The sequence below is a fragment of the Chanos chanos genome, chromosome 12 (genome assembly GCF_902362185.1).
Source record: "Chanos chanos chromosome 12, fChaCha1.1, whole genome shotgun sequence".
Classification (NCBI taxonomy): domain Eukaryota; kingdom Metazoa; phylum Chordata; class Actinopteri; order Gonorynchiformes; family Chanidae; genus Chanos; species Chanos chanos.
Window position 1 is genome coordinate 2,697,989 of NC_044506.1, and position 18,690 is coordinate 2,716,678.

General features: G+C 38.2%; 1 protein-coding gene across 2 annotated transcripts; it reads right to left on the reverse strand.

The window, feature by feature from the left end:
• Positions 1 to 2,879: 2,879 nt before the first annotated feature.
• LOC115824966 (H-2 class I histocompatibility antigen, Q10 alpha chain) lies at positions 2,880 to 14,231 on the reverse strand. 2 transcript variants are annotated; one of them, XM_030788675.1, is made up of 9 exons: positions 14,080 to 14,231; positions 9,523 to 9,795; positions 9,057 to 9,347; positions 8,403 to 8,684; positions 7,901 to 8,029; positions 7,623 to 7,667; positions 7,320 to 7,397; positions 5,619 to 5,688; positions 2,880 to 4,749 (listed from the first exon to the last, which is right to left on the reverse strand). In XM_030788675.1, the coding sequence occupies exons 1-8, from the start codon at positions 14,141 to 14,143 to the stop codon at positions 5,624 to 5,626; spliced, it is 1,227 nt and encodes a 408-aa protein (XP_030644535.1). In that variant the 5' UTR covers positions 14,144 to 14,231; the 3' UTR covers positions 2,880 to 4,749; positions 5,619 to 5,623. The 2 variants fall into 2 exon arrangements, with proteins under 2 accessions (XP_030644535.1, XP_030644537.1); XM_030788677.1 differs by lacking the exon at positions 14,080 to 14,231 and adding an exon at positions 11,801 to 11,949.
• Positions 14,232 to 18,690: the final 4,459 nt, after the last annotated feature.

Genomic DNA, 18,690 nt, shown 5'->3' on the forward strand with positions numbered 1-18,690 from the left:
TAGATAAGTAGGTAGAGGTAGGTAGGTAAATTACTTTCCCCAAGGGGAAATTGCAGTGTTATGGCAGCAACTGACATAAATCACAAAAACACACCTAGTGTACACCACAAACACACAATGACTTTTCAGTATACAAAACTACTATACCTGTTCAAAAGCCCATCCTCTGCTCTTATATCAGTGCCATTCCCTATTTATGGTCAGGCAGTAAATTAGGCCACCTACTGCACATTGTTTAGGATCTTTGCTCCTCATTTCTCACTTTCAGTTATCAGCAGAGGCAAGATTAAGTTAAGTAGCAGTAGTAGTAGCAAGTTGACTCGTACAGTCACTAATCTCATTTCCTTTGTTGGTGTTGGGGGATCTTAGGGTGAGCATTATGTCCGTTACAAGTATTTATGTTTGACTGTTAACTCGACACAATCTGTAGATGGTAACTGTCATGCTAATGCACTTATTGCGATTAGCATCTTTCCTCATATTTGGATCATGTTTGGCCTCATTTATGCATCTGCATGTGTGTATTGGTATTTTCTTAGTTGTACATTCATAGATTTTGTGTTTGTGTGGTATTTAGCCTTGTACTTGTGCCCTATGTTTGGAGATGTCTTAACTCAGTGTCGGTTAATTGAAGAACACTAGTCAATTGTCTTTTCTTTTCCTCTACAATAGAACCACACCATTATTTCATTACATCCGTGTTGTGGGTGGAATGACAAAATGAAAATTTCTAAGTCTGAACCACATAACTGTTTCTGCCATCTGAATGGATGCCCTGTGGAGATTGACACTGGAACTTGCATATTGCAATACCTTTTCCAACAGTAGTGATCTGCATTTAACCATAATTATAAAATAATATATTCTATAAATATAGATATTAAATGTAAATGTTAAATGTAAACGTAAATGATAAATGTAAATGTTAAATATAAATGTAAATATTAAATGTAAACAGAAATGTTAAATATAAATATACATGTTAAATGTAGATGTAAATGTTAAATGTTAAATCTAAATGTAGGATTTGAAAACTGATTAAATAGCAAATATGCTAATTGGCCACGCCCCTCAGTGTTTTGCACGGAAAGGGGTGGTCTCAGCCACATCGGCCAAAGCTGTGAACACCAGAAACAGCTTTGAAATGGTACGGCAGCTGCCACGCCAGAAAAAGAAAGACCAATCAGAATCACGTTATTACATGAAAAGTTTATTGTGATAACAAGATGTTTTTCGCGTTTTAACGAGAGAATTTATATAGTTAGGCTATAACGTGAAACTCATGTTTGAATGAGGAAATGGTGTGCGGAGAACGGATAATCTGAGGAGTTATACTTTTGAAAGCATAAGCATAAAATAACCCTTGACTGAAATGACCTCACCTACAAAAAGAGTTCTATAGTTCACCACAGAATAATAATCTGGTGAATCAGACTCAGGAATCTCCACACTCTTCCTCAGCTGGTGGGTTCCATCACCATTTGGTTCGCTTGTTTTGGGCTTCTCTGATAAGCAGTGTCACATCTCTGACATTGAAACCAGTGCCCAAACAGATCAAGATCTGCTTACCTGATGATCTCACTCTCTTTGCAAAAGCGTAAAGATCCCAAGGACCCGCCCCCCTCCCCCAATAAGATGCAGGTGTACATGTTCAGCTGGGTGTTTCTACTGGCTATGTCACATACATCTGTCCAGTACTGACTTCACTGAAATGTTGATCTTGGGTCCCTCGTATATTTGTTATTTCACCAGTGAACGGAACTGCCAATGTAATGCAATAATACAGCACTATGTCAACTTCACATGCAGTATATCCTCTTTGGTAGTAAACAAACAAACAAACAGATGATACAGGAAAAAAATTTCAGTAGTCCATGGTTGTGTATGCTGTTTAAGAGCCTTAGAGACAAGAAAGGTTTACTCCACCTTTGGCAATATGTGGTTAGTCAAGTGCTTGGGTTAATGACCAAATGTGCTTCATTATTGTTTATTTTCTAATGATTCACTGAGTGGTAAACAAGAAACAAGAAACTAGCATTCATACATCAAACCAGGATCATTATAAAATCATTACACAGGTAAACACACAGTGCACAGGTGCTGAAAAGGTGTGACCAAATGTACTAGTGTTTTCTGAGCAGCTCCTCCATCGTCAGTGAATTTGGAAACTCATTCCCTCTCAAGGAAACCCTCAGTGTGCAGGTGAGAAGAATAAAACTGGCTAATTTTTAATGCATCATGAAACCATATTCTTTGACAGAAAGTGGTACTCGTGCGTTGTGAATAAAATGTTGAAGTGTGTTATAGGTTTATTTCAATAATTCTACAAAATGTTTTCATGTGGAGTACCTCGGTATGTCAAAATCTCAAGCGTTTTTTATTTTTATTTATTTTTTAAAAATAATTTTTTAATTTTTAATAGTTTTTTATTTTGTTTGTCCCCAAACACTCCTCCTCAGAAAACACAGCATAAAGAAGCGTGCTGAAGGAAAAAATCAGGCAGGACAATGAACATACGCCATTACTTCACTTTTTAGCTAAACCACATGGCAACAGTGAAGCAATATTTTAAACTTGAGTTTAATGAATCAGGGGCTAATAAACGGCATGGGTTCGTCTTAATATCAAATATCAGTTTGTTGCAACATCAAGTCACGTTGACAAAAAAAAATTCTTGTAGCACATTGGCTGAGTTCCCCCTGTCGCTAAACATCCTGTGTTGTGTGACGCATTCACTGTAAATAAGTTTCACTTTCATTAAGGACACCATTTTATGTCGACGCACAGACAGAATAGCACACTGTGGCTCCTCTGTTTGGGTAGTGACGATAGCATCATATAGTTGCACAATTTTTCACTGAAACTCCCAACATGACATGTATGGAGATCAAATTTTATTGAGGAATAAAACATATTTCACAAATACAGTGTAACAAGTAGAAATAAAAAATGGTTTAAGAATAACTTTTTTGTTTAAGTAACAGGAAGTCTTTTGCTTGCTTAAATCCATAATGATGCAGAATACAATACTGGTTGTAACAAAGCTGAAAAGCACAAACACAGGTTTAAACTATAATACACTGAAATAACCTCCTGACCTATGGATTTGAAAACTGGAACCTGACCAAGATAAAAAAAAGTTGGTATGGCAACAGTGGTATGAAATAGTGACTTTTGAAATGTACATGTTAATCTGTATAAAGTGCTGTATGTGATGGTGATATAGGCATATTTCATGTAGTTTTTTTATACAGGACAAAACTGCATCAAATCTACATGAAATATACATGAAACCTGTATGATCACTTCACCTGCTTTAAGAGAAGTGACATCATCACATTAATCCCATCTCTGTCTAGATCTGAAATACATGACAAAGTTCATTCGAAGAGGTATCGGCAAAAACAGTCAGAAACTGCTGGTTTACAGTGAAAGTTTAAGTCATTATGAGTGATGCATGTAGCTATGCACGAGAGTGTGGTGGAGGTGATGTAAAACAAAACAAAACAAAACAAAACAAAAAACAAGACAAACAAACAAAAAAATCCATCATATTATGACCAAAGTGCTAAATGTGGTCAGAAAATCTAAAAGGTAAAGATGATTGACAGCTGAGGAAAGAGACAGTGAGAAAACACCCTGATTTTCAAAGACAGAAACACAAAGTTTCCCAACTCCAACCCAAAAATCCACTTGATATAATATTTATGTGGTGGTTAAAAACTCAAACACCTGATTTCATGTCCATTAATCATCATACATAACATTCATTCACACTGTCACTCATTCATTTGGTGATGCTTTATGGTATTTTAAAATTTCAGAGATCTAACATTCTGGGCAATGTGAGATTACTTCAGAGAGTCACCAAGATCAGAATTTGATGTGTGCTGTCAAATGGGTTCTCAAGGAAAAGAGTTGGAAACTACTTAAAGAAAGAAACTCAATCCCTGTACACAATGACCTCTTCATAATGCACTTAGACAAGAGGTCTCAAAAGTGAAAACTAAATTATCAGCTTCAAGGAGAATAAGCCGAAAGAAATAAATAAAAGATAAAAACAGATTGATGAAATTCATAATGTATTGCATACAGTAATATTTAACATTATTCCCTCTCAAGCTTAATATTCTGTTTATAGACTTTTTAAATGTTATCTTAGACACTTAAAACTCTTTTCTAAACCCTATTATGTAACTGACAATTGAAATCACCCAAGCATTAACTGAAACATACTTTTCAAAAAGAAAAAAAGCAATTTGCTGACATAGGAAATGCTTTTGACTCTCAGCTATGATGAGTATACAATGTGAAAACAAATGGATTTAATCAGTAATGACCTGTCAATCAGTCAGCATTTATGTGAAGTTATGCATTTTCTTAACATCTTCAGAACAAAGTGGTTCTCAAAGATGTGGTCACTGACAGTTACTGCAGTGCTAACTGGTAAATAGTAATTTAAAAAATTCTTTCAAAGTGAGCGAAGTTAAGGCCCTCAAATTTGCTGAATCTGCGAGGTAAAGTGATACAGTGTCTGTTTTACCCCAATCAAAACACTGGCACATCTTTTGGGGGAATTTTCTAAATATTTCAGTACTCACTTTTGTGGTTCATGAATGGTTTGCATGAATTAGATCCCAGATGTGAAAAACTGATTCAACTGAAATGTTTATCAATCCTATCAGACTGTTCGTGTAATCCATGACTAAGGGTTTGACTGCAGTCTACGGCCAAGTTCTCAAGCAGGACCTTAAATACCAAAATTGAGAGAGAGAGAGAGACAGAGAGAGAGAGAGAGAGAGAGAGAGAGAGATTAAAAGACAAATCATTCTGATGTTTAATTCATTGTAATATTTAATTCTGAATCTGAAAAACAGCATTTACTAATTCATAATCATTATCATTTTCGGCTGCTTATCCAGGACTGGGTCACGGTGATAGCAGGCTGGGGAGGCCAGCCAAGGCATTCCTTTCCCTGGCCACATCCACCAGCTCCTCCCGGGGATCCCAAGGTGTTTCCAGGCCAGCCGGGATAAATAATCCTCCCAGCGTGTTCTGGGTCTGCCCCAGGGTCTCCTACCAGTTGGTCGTGCCCGGAACACCTCCACAGGTTAGCGCCCAGGAGGCATCCTGACTAGATGCCCTAAACCACCTCATCTGGCTCTTTTCAATGCAGAGGAGCACCAGCTCTACTCCGCGCTCCTCCCGGATGTCTGAGCCCCTCACCCTGTCCATAAGGGTGTGCCTACCCACCCTGCAGAGGAAACTCATTTCTGCCGCTTGTACTCGGGATCTCATTTTTTCAGTCACGACCCAGAGCGCTTGATCACAGGCGAGGTTTGGAACAAAGATTGACCGGTAAATTGAGAGCTCTGTCTTCTGACTCAACTCCCTCTTCACCACGACAGTCCAGTAAAATGACTCCATGACCCACCTGTCCATCTCCCTCTCCATCTTACCCTCACTCATGAACAAGACACCGTGATGCTTTAACTCCGACACTTAAGGCAGTAACTCAGCAAATTCATTTACCTTATCTATGAAGTCAAAAGTCTAAAGGGCTGTATAACAGGTCAGCTATGACACCATTTCACATTTAACAAAGGTGAGTGTCTTACCTCCATTACCCAGCAAAGCAACATGAGTGCCATTGTGCCCCGTTTCCTACTCCATTACTGGTCCCATTGGCTGGAAATACAAAGACATGTCATGTTTATGGTGTTGGAGAGAAACACAAAGGTGGGTAGAAAAACTGCTCTCTCTCTCTCTCTCTCTCTCTCTTAGTCTCGCACACACACACACACACACACACATGCATTGCAGTTGACATAATATTACAATTATTAAAAACTTTCCTCCTTAAAGACATCAGGAATATTAGTAGCCGAACAACACCCAAAGAAACTGGGACCTTCCTTTAAAATCTGCCCAATAAAAAAATTTTGGTCAGGTAAGCATTAACTCCAACTCGTTCACAGTGACATTAAAATGTAAAAAAAAAGGAAACCTTGATAAAGAGGGAGGACGGTTTCAAGAAAGGTGAGAGTGTGAGAACATGTTTGTTCTTTTTTGGTGTGTCTTTGTAAAGACACAGTGGAAGTAATGAAAGGATGTAAGTTACGCAGCCACTGTGACAGAAAACACTCAGGAACAAAAACAGCATTAAGTATGATAACTGAAAAACAGCCTTGGCACACAACAGAACATGTTTACTGTAGTGATGGCACAAAAAGCAGTGTCTTTCCTTTATTATTCTGGAAATAATAGCCAAGATATTCAGGTCTTTTGACATCCTGCATTCATCAGCATAATAATAATTTGCATAATAGGGTGTACAAGTAAATATCTTTTTACCCTTCTTTTTCCTAAAAACGTACTACTTTCTGCTTTCAGACCCTAGATTGTTGACATAGTCAAATCTAATCTAGAGTAGAGGTAGTTATATAAATAATGGCATTAATATGAAGCACTGCAGTTTAAGGCCATTTAAAGAAACACAAAAATGCTACTGTAGCCCAAGCTGAAGCTGAGTTTGACACCCCTGGTTTACACAATATTCCAAAAACAGTTCTGTTGTGTTCAAACATTTCAAATTAACTCAGATTTCCCAAATAAGAGACAAACAAACACCTGAAAAAATGACTGTGATTTGGCCTACAGGTGGACTATGAACACTACCTTTAATGGTATGGCCATTGCTAGTGTTGAAAAACAGACAATATGAGTAGCAATGTGGGCCAAGCCTGTGGGGCAGTCCGCTAATGTCTGACCATCACAAGATTCACTTACTGAAGAGCACATTTATACACTCAGCTTTGCCTGGCTGCAGATCGTCAGGAGATAAATGTACAAGATCATCTATGTTAGCAATAAAATTAAAAGTCGTATGTAATACAAATCTAAATACAAAAACTGCATTAAGCACACCAATTCCTCCAACTGATTTATAAAATATAAAGCACAAGAACAGACAAGTTTTGATCAAACAAACTACTAAGGCCTATTAAGCTGGAAAAGCAAATCAATATCCTGCTGGCATTCAGAAATTTCACAGAGGTTCAATGGGACAAAGTTTGTTAGGGAGGGAAGGAGAGAGAAAGAAAGAGAGAGAGAGAGAGCAAAAGAGAGAGCTAGAGATTAACAGACAAATCATTTTAATGTTCAGTTCATTTTAATGTTTAATTCTGAATCTGAAAAACAACATTTATTAATTCCTTTAGCAAATTCATTTACTTTGCCTATGAAGTCTAAATTCTAAAGGGCTCTTTAAGAGGTCAGCTATGACACCATTTCACATTTAACAAATGTGAGTGTCTTACCTCCATTACCCAGCAAAGCAACATGAGTGCCATTGTGCCCATTCACTCCGTTTCCTACTCCATTACTGGTCCCATTGGCTGGAAATACAAAGACGTGTCATTTCCTGCATGATCAGGTGCATGATCTCTCTCTCACACACACACTGCAATTCACCCAATATTACAATTATTAAAAACTTTTCTCATCAAACCAGATTTTTCAAAAAGACATAAACTGTTTTAAAAAACTGATTAAGAGAGTTTGTGTACATGTCCATTATTCATTGTTTTTGTAGAGTGACACTGTGAAGTTTAATCATTTACCTCCATTGCTGTTGTGCATAACAGGAGCATGGCCATTTGGGAAACCTGGGAAAACAACAGAGAGGCACTGCATTTAGGAACAGTAAAACACTCTCAGATGTATGTGTTATACCACACAAAGGATGTGGTGAGTAAATTAGAGAATTCCTCTGGAAAATGAATTGAATAACACACTTAATTACATGTCTGCTTCAGAAATTACAATCCCACTTAAGGTTACAAGTCCTTTACTTACAACCAAGGTCAGTGTAGGGTGAAGGGTGTTCCAGAATACTCACGAATCAAGCCTTTTTTGTGAAGGACAAACACGACCACTGCAACCACAGCAAGCGTGAACAGGGCTCCAATGACACCTCCAATAAGACCTCCAAAAGCTGCCTCTGTCTGGCAGTCAGAACACCTTCCATCTAAAAACAAGACACATAAAGCATTAGATGCTCTTTATATGTCAGTGAGATGTTTCTTAAGTTTGAAAGTAAATCAGTGTCACTGAAAAGCCAAGTTGGATTCAGAAAGGGAAAAGAAATAAATAAAATGTTTTCTGTCTTGCACTCCCCTTTCATTTAACACATGAGTTTGTGAATGTTTATAAATAGCACACTGCTTTAAAACAATAGTGAGCATACTTTGCCAATATCATTTTATTTACAAATAGAATTTACGGACTGTAGCAGGTTAGCAGGTTATACGCACAGGTGCATAAAACTGTGAAGCATTCCAACAAGCTACATTTATCATATATACTGACAATTCAAAGAGTGTTTTTTTTTTTTTAATTACCCCACACAGAAATTGTGGGTTCTTTCAGGGTCCTGTGGTACACCCAACAGTCATAATCTGCTTTTTCAGCCTCAGGGATCTCCACACTCTTCCTCAGCTGGTAGGTTCCATCACTGTTTGGTCTTACTCCAGTAGAATTCATTTCATTATCATAGAGTGTAATGCGGTTCTTTCTGATGTTCAGGGTCACATCTTTGGGGTAGAAGCCAGTGGCCATACAGGTCAAGGTCAGTTTGTTGGGTGTGGTCGCCCTCCTTGCAAAAGCAAAAACTTCCGGTGGAGCTGGAGAGAGAAGAATTTAGTAAACTCAGAGTGGAACTAAAATTGAATTCTTAAAGTTAAAATAATCTGGTAACATTAATTAAGACTAATTAAGAGTTAATGGATTTCTACTCAGTACAAATGTCAGTTTAATGTTAATCCTGATATGAATGTAACAGTATCTGTAAGATGAGCTTCCTGCATTATCTTTCTCTCGTTTGTCCAGCACTTGTTTCAACGTTAGTGAAAAATGTTTATTTGTTTGTTTTTCTCCTGTAATCTGCAGTAAACAAAAACTAACTATTCTGAATGATTCCAGGGTGTGTAATCCACTTGTATAGTGATGACCTCAGTGAGGGAGAATCACCTGACAAGCCTGACACATGTACTCACAATGTTTCTTGAGGTCCTCTTCACCGTAAGTCATGAACTTGGAGAGCCAGTCCACACACTCCTTCTCAAGGTAACCCTTAGTGTACTGGTTGAGAATGGGCACATCATCCCACTTCCTTTTGGTGGGAACAGCCTGATCAACTGGGGCCACCCACTGCATAGTGGCATCATCAAAGGACAGGAAGTCACTACCATCATAACTGTACTGGTCAACACCACTCACAAATCTTACTGATCCATCAGCCAGTCTGTAAACCTCACAGCCATGTCTCCACTGTAGAACATGGACATCTGAAATTGTTAAAAATTCAAATCATTACAAATAGCTGAATAATATATAAAGATTTGCATGATTACAGATAGCACAATATTCAACTCCTAAATTAAAATGGGAAAAAGGTGAAGGTTTCATGCTGAATCTCAAAATTTCTTTAACATGGGACATGATTCTGTAAGTTTTACTCACCAGACTGATTGTGTTTCATTCGATCCATCAGAATATTGACATTGACTTTAAACCACTGTTCTTTACTCTTTCGTGACTGAGTGCCTTTCTCCCAGTAGTCAGCTGTCAGACTCTCTCTCATCCAGTGTTGTCTTGGAATCTTGACTTTGTCCTGACTGTTGTAGTAGTCAATCTCTCTGTCATCAAGCAGACCCATAGCAGTGAACTCATGGATTCCAGGTGCAGAGACATGTTTGGAGAGGGCGGTGTATATGTAATAGAGAGAGTGGCTCTCTGGAGGAAATACAGCAAGAGAAGGATAGAGTAAATGCATCTACTTGTTAAGACTTGTAAAATAAGAATATTTAGAATAACTCAATATTATGAACTCATTTCAATCACAGACATTTGGGACTACAATGTGTTTTTCTGATCACAAAATATAATCTAAATGTTTTCAGAATTCGGTTAAAATTACCAATATGTTGAGTATACCTGAAAGACTGCAGTCTGAGAAGTTAAGAACTTACTAGACCACAGAGAGAGTTATTTATTTACTTACTTGTTCACGTACCGTGTTTACATGCGTATTTATTTATTTGAAACCACGAACTACCACGCGCAAAATTATTTATATACAATTCAGACTGCCACAAAAAAAAAAAAACGGAGCAGAAGAAGAGAGAATATCAATGTTGCGAACGAAAGTAGCTGTGGCTGATATGTGCTTAGACAAAGCGCAGACACTGTCTTTGTAAGGTACAGCAGAGCAAAAGTCACGTATTGTGTTTACGGCAAGTGTGCTTGTTGTGAACTGTTTGTTTTCTTCATGACCAGTAACCCAAGGAAAGAAGCTGCTTTGGTGCTCGGTGCAAACTGCCTTGAGACTGTGGTTCTCACTGGTACAGTGGTTCTCAACTCCAGTCCTGGGGGCCCACTGCCCTGCACGTCTTTGTTTTAAATCTCCTGAGCTCAGGACTGACACACAAGATTCCACTGATCAATTAATCATCAGGCCCCTGATTAGCTCAATTAACTGTGATAATGAAGAGTTAAAACAAAAATATAGTAAAATATACTATCAGATTTTGCTCACTGAATGTCATTATACGACAGAAGAATAAAGCAATTAGCAGATAGCTGTGCTCTAAAGCGTGTGAATTTACTTGCTAGTTGGCATTGTAGCTAACGCCACAGGCATAATCAGACAGCCTGGAACAGTGAGCGTCAGTTCAGGAGTTGTGCGTCAGTTTGATTAAAAACAGGATTTGAAAGTTGATGGGTAAGAAGTCAGGGGGTTTTTTCACTGTCAATACACATGGTCCAGTCAGTCACATCACTCCTCTTGCTTAACGTAAGCTAAAGCATGCTTTAATCTGTAGCAGTCGTCTAGCCAGCCAGCTCCCTCTCCACAAATCCAGACCAGAAATCTGCTGTATCTGTTTTCAGTTCATAGTTGTGTCCTTACTGCTACAAAATTTTAGAGTAAGAACAACTTCTAGGGTTTCACTGGACTGGGTATTGTTTTTATTTTTTATTAATCACGTGCCGTATTTACATGCATATTTACTTATTTAAAATCACACACTACCACGCGCGAAATTATTTATATACAACTCGGACTGCAAAAATAAATAAATAAATAAATAAATAAAACAACAAAAAAACGGAGCCTACTGCAAACTACTTACAGAAGAATAGAGAATATCAATGTTGCGAACCAAAGTAGCTGGGGCAGATATGTTCTTAGACAAGGCGCAGACACTGTCTTTATACGGTACAGCAGAGCAAAAGTCACGTATTGTGTTTACGGCCGTTTCGAAGAATTCAATAAAATGGCGTTTGAGGCGAGATGGCCGATGTTACAGGAAGTGGTAGCTACAGGATGTGAAACTTAAATTCACAGCAATAAAACTGCAAATATGTTAATCTGCGTATGTCAAGTAGCCTTCTTTTGTTATTGAAGTACATGTAATACCAGATACTGTAAAACGTCTACTTGATTCGTCTTTATGAGTTACTTTAACGTTTATTTTACCGAGAGCAATCTTTACTTTTACTCGAGAACGACCACTGAGTGCTTTATACAACTCTGAACCTAATGTATGTTATGTATCGCATTTGAAATAGTTCACTATTGTCTTCTTTAACTTCTCGCCTATTTCACATGCAAATTATCTTCAGATTAATGGAAACATTCAACCAGACGTTACGCGATTAAACTTAGTTTCACTTTCGATTGCTTTAACAACCCTGCATATTCAACACACACACACACACATAAACACAAATAACATACCGCTTTCGGCCTGAAGCTGAAAAACAGCGCCAAGGAGTAACACGGCACTGATCACCAAATTCATTGTAGCAACGGTCTTGAAGAGTCGAGTCAAAAAACGAGCTTTTCTTCGGTTTTAATGGAGTCTTCGTGGTTTTTCTCGGTTTGCTGCCCAGAGGACGGTGACGGTCTAAGAGTCGTGTACGCCTTCCACTGTGTTCATAGTGTACAGCGCTCGACCAATGATAGTCTACGCCTGCGCCAATACCATCTGTGTCTAGGTAGAGAGAGTTAGTTCGGGTTCCTGTTAACGGAGCCATTTTACATAAGTGATCTATACAGCCCGAATATTACAATACACAATTTATTCAGCCAACCTCAACTCTGGCCATCAGTGGTCAGTCCAATAGACTAATGTTAGAGTAACATAGTCCATCACTATGCTACTCATGATGTGTGTATAGAGAGAGATGGGCAGTATTTCAATTAAATGTATTTAAAATACGTATTTAATTACTTTTGACTATTTTGTAATTTGCTGGATGGAAAATAATCAGGTGTAATTTTTAACAAAATACTTTGAGAGATTGTATTTTGCGCATTTAAAATACTTAAAATACTTAATCTAATATGTTATTTTATTCTCAACTATAGGACTATACTATAGTATTCTATACTATAGGACCACTAACTATAGGACTACTAAATATAACCTAGCACAGTCTTCAGCTAGATGCACGTAACACATCCTGTATTGTCCAGTGTGCTTGTTGTGAACTGTTTGTTTTCTTCATGACCAGTAACCCAAGGAAAGAAGCTGCTTTGGTGCTCGGTGCAAACTGCCTTGAGACTGTGGTTCTCACTGGTACAATGGTTCTCAACTCCAGTCCTGGGGGCCCACTGCCCTGCACGTCTTTGTTTTAAATCTCCTGAGCTCAGGACTGACACACAAGATTCCACTGATCAATTAATCATCAGGCCCCTGATTAGCTCAATTAACTGTGATAATGAAGAGTTAAAACAAAAATATAGTAAAATATACTATCAGATTTTGCTCACTGAATGTCATTATACGACAGAAGAATAAAGCAATTAGCAGATAGCTGTGCTCTAAAGCGTGTGAATTTACTTGCTAGTTGGCATTGTAGCTAACGCCACAGGCATAATCAGACAGCCTGGAACAGTGAGCGTCAGTTCAGGAGTTGTGCGTCAGTTTGATTAAAAACAGGATTTGAAAGTTGATGGGTAAGAAGTCAGGGGGTTTTTTCACTGTCAATACACATGGTCCAGTCAGTCACATCACTCCTCTTGCTTAACGTAAGCTAAAGCATGCTTTAATCTGTAGCAGTCGTCTAGCCAGCCAGCTCCCTCTCCACAAATCCAGACCAGAAATCTGCTGTATCTGTTTTCAGTTCATAGTTGTGTCCTTACTGCTACAAAATTTTAGAGTAAGAACAACTTCTAGGGTTTCACTGGACTGGGTATTGTTTTTATTTTTTATTAATCACGTGCCGTATTTACATGCATATTTACTTATTTAAAATCACACACTACCACGCGCGAAATTATTTATATACAACTCAGACTGCAAAAATAAATAAATAAATAAATAAAACAACAAAAAAACGGAGCCTACTGCAAACTACTTACAGAAGAATAGAGAATATCAATGTTGCGAACCAAAGTAGCTGGGGCAGATATGTTCTTAGACAAGGCGCAGACACTGTCTTTATACGGTACAGCAGAGCAAAAGTCACGTATTGTGTTTACGGCCGTTTCGAAGAATTCGATAAAATGGCGTTTGAGGCGAGATGACCAAAGTTGCAGAAAGTGGTAGCAACAAGATGTGAAACTTAAATTCACAGCAATAAAACTGCAAATATGTTAATCTGCGTAGGTCAAGTAGCCTTCTTTTGTTACTGAAGTACATGTAATACCAGATACTGTAAAACGTCTACTTGATTCGTCTTTATGAGTTACTTTAACGTTTATTTTACCGAGAGCAATCTTTACTTTTATTCGAGAACAACCACTGAGTGCTTTATACAACTCCGAACCTAATGTATGTTATGTATCGCATTTGAAATGCTTCACTATTGTCTTCTTTAACTTCTCGTCTATTTCACATGCAAATTATCTTCAGCTTAATGGAAACATTCAACCAGACGTTACGCGATTAAACTTAGTTTCACTTTCGATTGCTTTAACAACTCTGCATATTCAACACACACACACACACACACACACACACACACACACACACACACACACACACACACACACACACACAAATAACATACCGCTTTCGGCCTGAAGCTGAAAAACAGCGCCAAAGAGTAACACAGCACTGGTCACCAAATTCATGGTAGCAACGGTCTTGAACAGTCGAGTCAAAAAACGAGCTTTTCTTCGGTTTTAATGGAGTCTTCGTTGTTTTTCTCGTTGTTTGCTGCCCAGAGGACGGTGACGGTCTAAGAATCGTGTACGCCTTCCACTGTGTTCATAGTATACAGCGCTCGACCAATGATAGTCTACGCATGCGTCATTATCATCCGTGTCTAGGTAGAGAGAGTTAGTCCGGGTTCCTGTTAACGGAGCCATTTTACATAAGTGATCTATACAGCCCGAATATTACAATACACAATTTTTCAGCCAACTCTGGCCATCAGTGGTCAGTCCAATAGACTAATGGTTAGAGTAACATAGTCCAACACTATGCTACTCACGATGTGTGTATAAACAGAGATGGGCAGTAGTTCAATTAAATGTATTTAAAATACGTATTTAATTACTTTGACTAATTGTAATTTGTATTTTGCTGGATGGAAAATAATCAGGTGTAATTTTTAACAAAATACTTTGAGAGATTTCATTTTGTGTATTTAAAATACTTAAAACACTTAATCAAATATGTCAATTTATTCTCAAGTAAGACAAGAACTTTCATCACCAGCCTTACTATAGGACTACTAACTATAGGACTACTAAATATAACCTAGCACAGTCTTCGGCTAGATGCAAGTAACGCATCCTGTTGGGTCCAATGCTCTCATTGTGAACTGTTTGTTTTCTTCATGACCAGTAACCCAAGGAAAGAAGCTGCTTTGGTGCTCAGTGCAAACTGCCTTGAGACAGTGGTTCTCACTGGTACAGTGGTTCTCAACTCCAGTCCTGGGGGCCACTGTCCTTCACGTCTTTGTTTTAAATCTCCTGAGCTCAGGACTGACACACCTGATTCCACTGATCAATTAATCATCAAGCCCCTGATTAGCTCAATTAACTGTGATAATAAAGAGTTATAACAAGAATTAAAATATACTATCAGATTTTGCTCATTGAATGTCATTATACGACAGAAGAATAGAGTAATTAGCAGATAGCTGTGCTCTAAAGCTTGTGAATTTACTTGCTAGTGGCATTGTAGATAAGGCCACAGGCATAATCAGACAGCCTGGAACAGTGACTTGTGGCTAGTCTTAGGGAGGCCTTCATCAAAGATAAATCAGACTAGCTACTTTTGTTCCTAAGGACAAACTTATTTTCTAAACTTAACAGCTAAATTTAGGTGTTTTTATGTATAGTGTTTAATCTTCTATACTAAATATGTTGCACTTCTTCAAATTTGTAACGTTAGAGATCTCGGAAATTAGTTTACTCAACTGCTGCACTTATTGTAAATTGCTCCTGAAAAAGGCATCTGCTAAATGCCTAATATAGTGTTACAGATCATTCCGTATGTATATTTGTATTTTCAAATTACAAATTACTTGTATTTTAATTAAATGCATTTTCTCATACCAGTATTTGTAATTTGTAACAATACACTTTTTGATGTATTTGTGTCAATCACTGTGTATAAATATTACAGTGCTTACATCACTACTCATATGTTACATTTTACAGTTCAGTAACCTGATTCCTATGACTGTAAAAGCATTGCCATGTGTTGTACTCTACAAACAATCAGTTCACAAGCTCTCTTAGTTATGCCATTCACTGATATTGCAACATTATTACCCTACAAAACTGAGACAAATCTGTAGTTTAATATGTAATGCAAAGTAATTGTTTTGAAAATTAATAATTTGGTGAACGGATTGAAGAAACAAGTAGTTGTCTTATTTTAACTGTTTTAATGTAAACCACTCTGAAACTAATTAAACTTCAGACAGTTAGAAGTAATAAGACATTGTTTAGCAGACGCCATAGGCTGAACATGACAAGAAAAATTGATATGAGTACTGTTAACCTGAAAAACACAAATGTAGTGTGATGACAGGAGTGTCAGAACAATCAACCCAGAAATCATGAGCACTGTCCAGGGGACTGAGTGACCTTCAATCAAAGCTCATTCATTCATTTATTTATTTTCTAAGCCGCTTATCCTAATTGGGGTCGCGGGTTCAAGTAGGATGACAATATTTTAGTTCTCAAAAAAGAGGATGAGGTTGTGTGTGTGTGTGGGGGGGGGGTGCATGGTGGCCTTACGGCTTTCTTAAGGTTTCTTGGCTGTTGCTGCAGTGTTAACAGTAATGAATGAGACGCAGTTTAACCAATGTTTATGTTTATGGCATGACAGTGTACATGACCGTCCATCAGTGGCGTGTGCGAGGGCGGGACCTAAAGAAAAAGGTCAAAATAATGCAAATGCACACACAGTGAATGGCGACTGTGGAAAGAAAAGCAAAAGCGGACATTTTTGGTGATTTAGAAATCCTGGCTGGAGGTATTTCTTAGGTCTGAAAAAGAGGACATGTCCAGGGAAAAGAGGACGTATGGTCACCTTAGTTCAATCGAAGTTACTGTTTTTAAACAAAGACTGTGTAGCATAGCAGAGACAATCTTCAGACACCATCCTCTGATGAACCTTAACTGGGAATCATTGGGTCTTGTCAAGTCCTGTATAAAGGAAACATCCAGGGAAAAGCCAAGGAGACTAACTAGAGATTGCAGCTTGTGACTTCTGTGCACTCTTTGTGTTTTAGAAAGTATCAGAGACCGGTCTCCACAATTACAGATAAACCCATGACTACTCCAATGCAACTAGACATATATGCCACATTCTCACTGGGACCACAGCTCCTGAACTGGCCTACCCTTCTGCTGCAGACAGTGCCTGGCTACCCTGTCCTCACTTTCAAACTGCACACTGAGTCGGCCAAATGGGTGGGTAGGGGGAGTTTGAAATTCTTTCATAAATAATATCAGTTTAATATCATGATTATGCTAAAATTCGAAACCTCTAGAACTCTACCTCACAAAAATGACCCATGAGATTAGTTGATGCTATGTCACCATTGTCATCTCACAGTCTTGGGGAAATGACATCCTCACCTGTGCACTGGAGCAGTTGGAAGACAAGGGTGTTAAGATGCGCGTGGATTATCAACAACTAAATGCCAGGAGCCACTGCTAAGATCTGAAGGGTCCATGGATGGCCCCTCTGGGGGTAACATGGCTTTCAACTCTTGATTCAGTCAATAACTATAGGCAACTGAAGCTAACAGAAAAGGATCTGGTAAAATTATCTTCTGGACCCCTTTTGGACTATTTGTATTAAATCATATGCCTTTTGGATTACATGTTGTCTGATTCAGAAACCATAAACAATATACACTTCATTATGGAGAACATGTTCGGCAACTGTCATCCTATGTCTGTTATGAAACCTTAGTGATCCTCAGTATGGCAGCATTTAGACAGGTTTACTTTGATTGCTCAAGCAGGGACTGATAGTCACTCTCTCCAGTTGTAAACTAGGCCAGATACCTTGGTCATGTCATACATCACATACTAGTACAGCAGGAACAGTGTAACAGTAGATGATGGCTGTGACTTGGTAGATGAAGAAGGTTTGCAAGCAACAGGGTATTCAATGACCATTTGATAGTATGAACCAAGATTGAGCCAAAGTTGAGGACAGTATGAACGCCAGTGGCAGTCATACCAGCCCTGGAGTATCTCAGAATCAGGCAATGTTGTTTTCATGCATGACAACCTACAAAACATCCCATCAGCAGCTGTCTTGTGGGGAGAAACAGCTTGTTGATGAGAGAGCTTGACAGAGAATGGCAAGACTAGGGCATGTTAAAGGGTGGGCCATGAAGTGAGATGACTTCAGAGTGCATTTGGTTTGATAATGCAGATGTGCATTTGGTTTGATAAAGAAGATGAACATTTGGTTTGATAAAGGAGATGTAAATTTGGCTTGATAATGCAGATGCACATTTGGTTTGATAAAGGAGATGAACATTTGGCTTGATAATGCAGATGTACATTTGGCTTGATAACGGAGATGTGTATTTGGCTTGATAAAGGAGATATACATTTGGTTTGATAATGCAGATGTATATTTGGCTTGATAAAGGAGATGAACATTTGGCTTGATAAAGGAGATGTACATTTGGCTTGATAAAGGAGATGAACATTTGGCTTGATAAAGGAGATGTGTATTTGGTTCGATAAAGGAGATGTGTATTTGGCTTGATAAAGGAGATGTGTATTTGGTTTGATAATGCAGATGTGCCTTTGGCTTGATGAAGGAGATGTGTATTTGGCTTGATAAAGGAGATGTGTATTTGGTTTGATAAAGAAGATGTGCATTTGGCTTGATAAAGGAGATGTTCATTTGGTTTGATAAAGGAGATGTTTGGAACCTGTCTGGTTAGATATCATGCACAAATACTTTGGCTTGGGAGCAATAGCAAGTTGCTACTTTGAGCTGTGATCGTTAGGGCAAACCACTGCTCTTTTCAGCCAATCAACCAGCCTGCAGTTATCATGAGTCTTTAGGTAAGAAGTGTTAGTTAAAGTCATATTGACTCACAGACTGACCTAGATTTCCATTTTACTTTCATTTATGAATACAGATCTGAGGACTAAAGCAAACTGAAAAATATGACATAACCCAT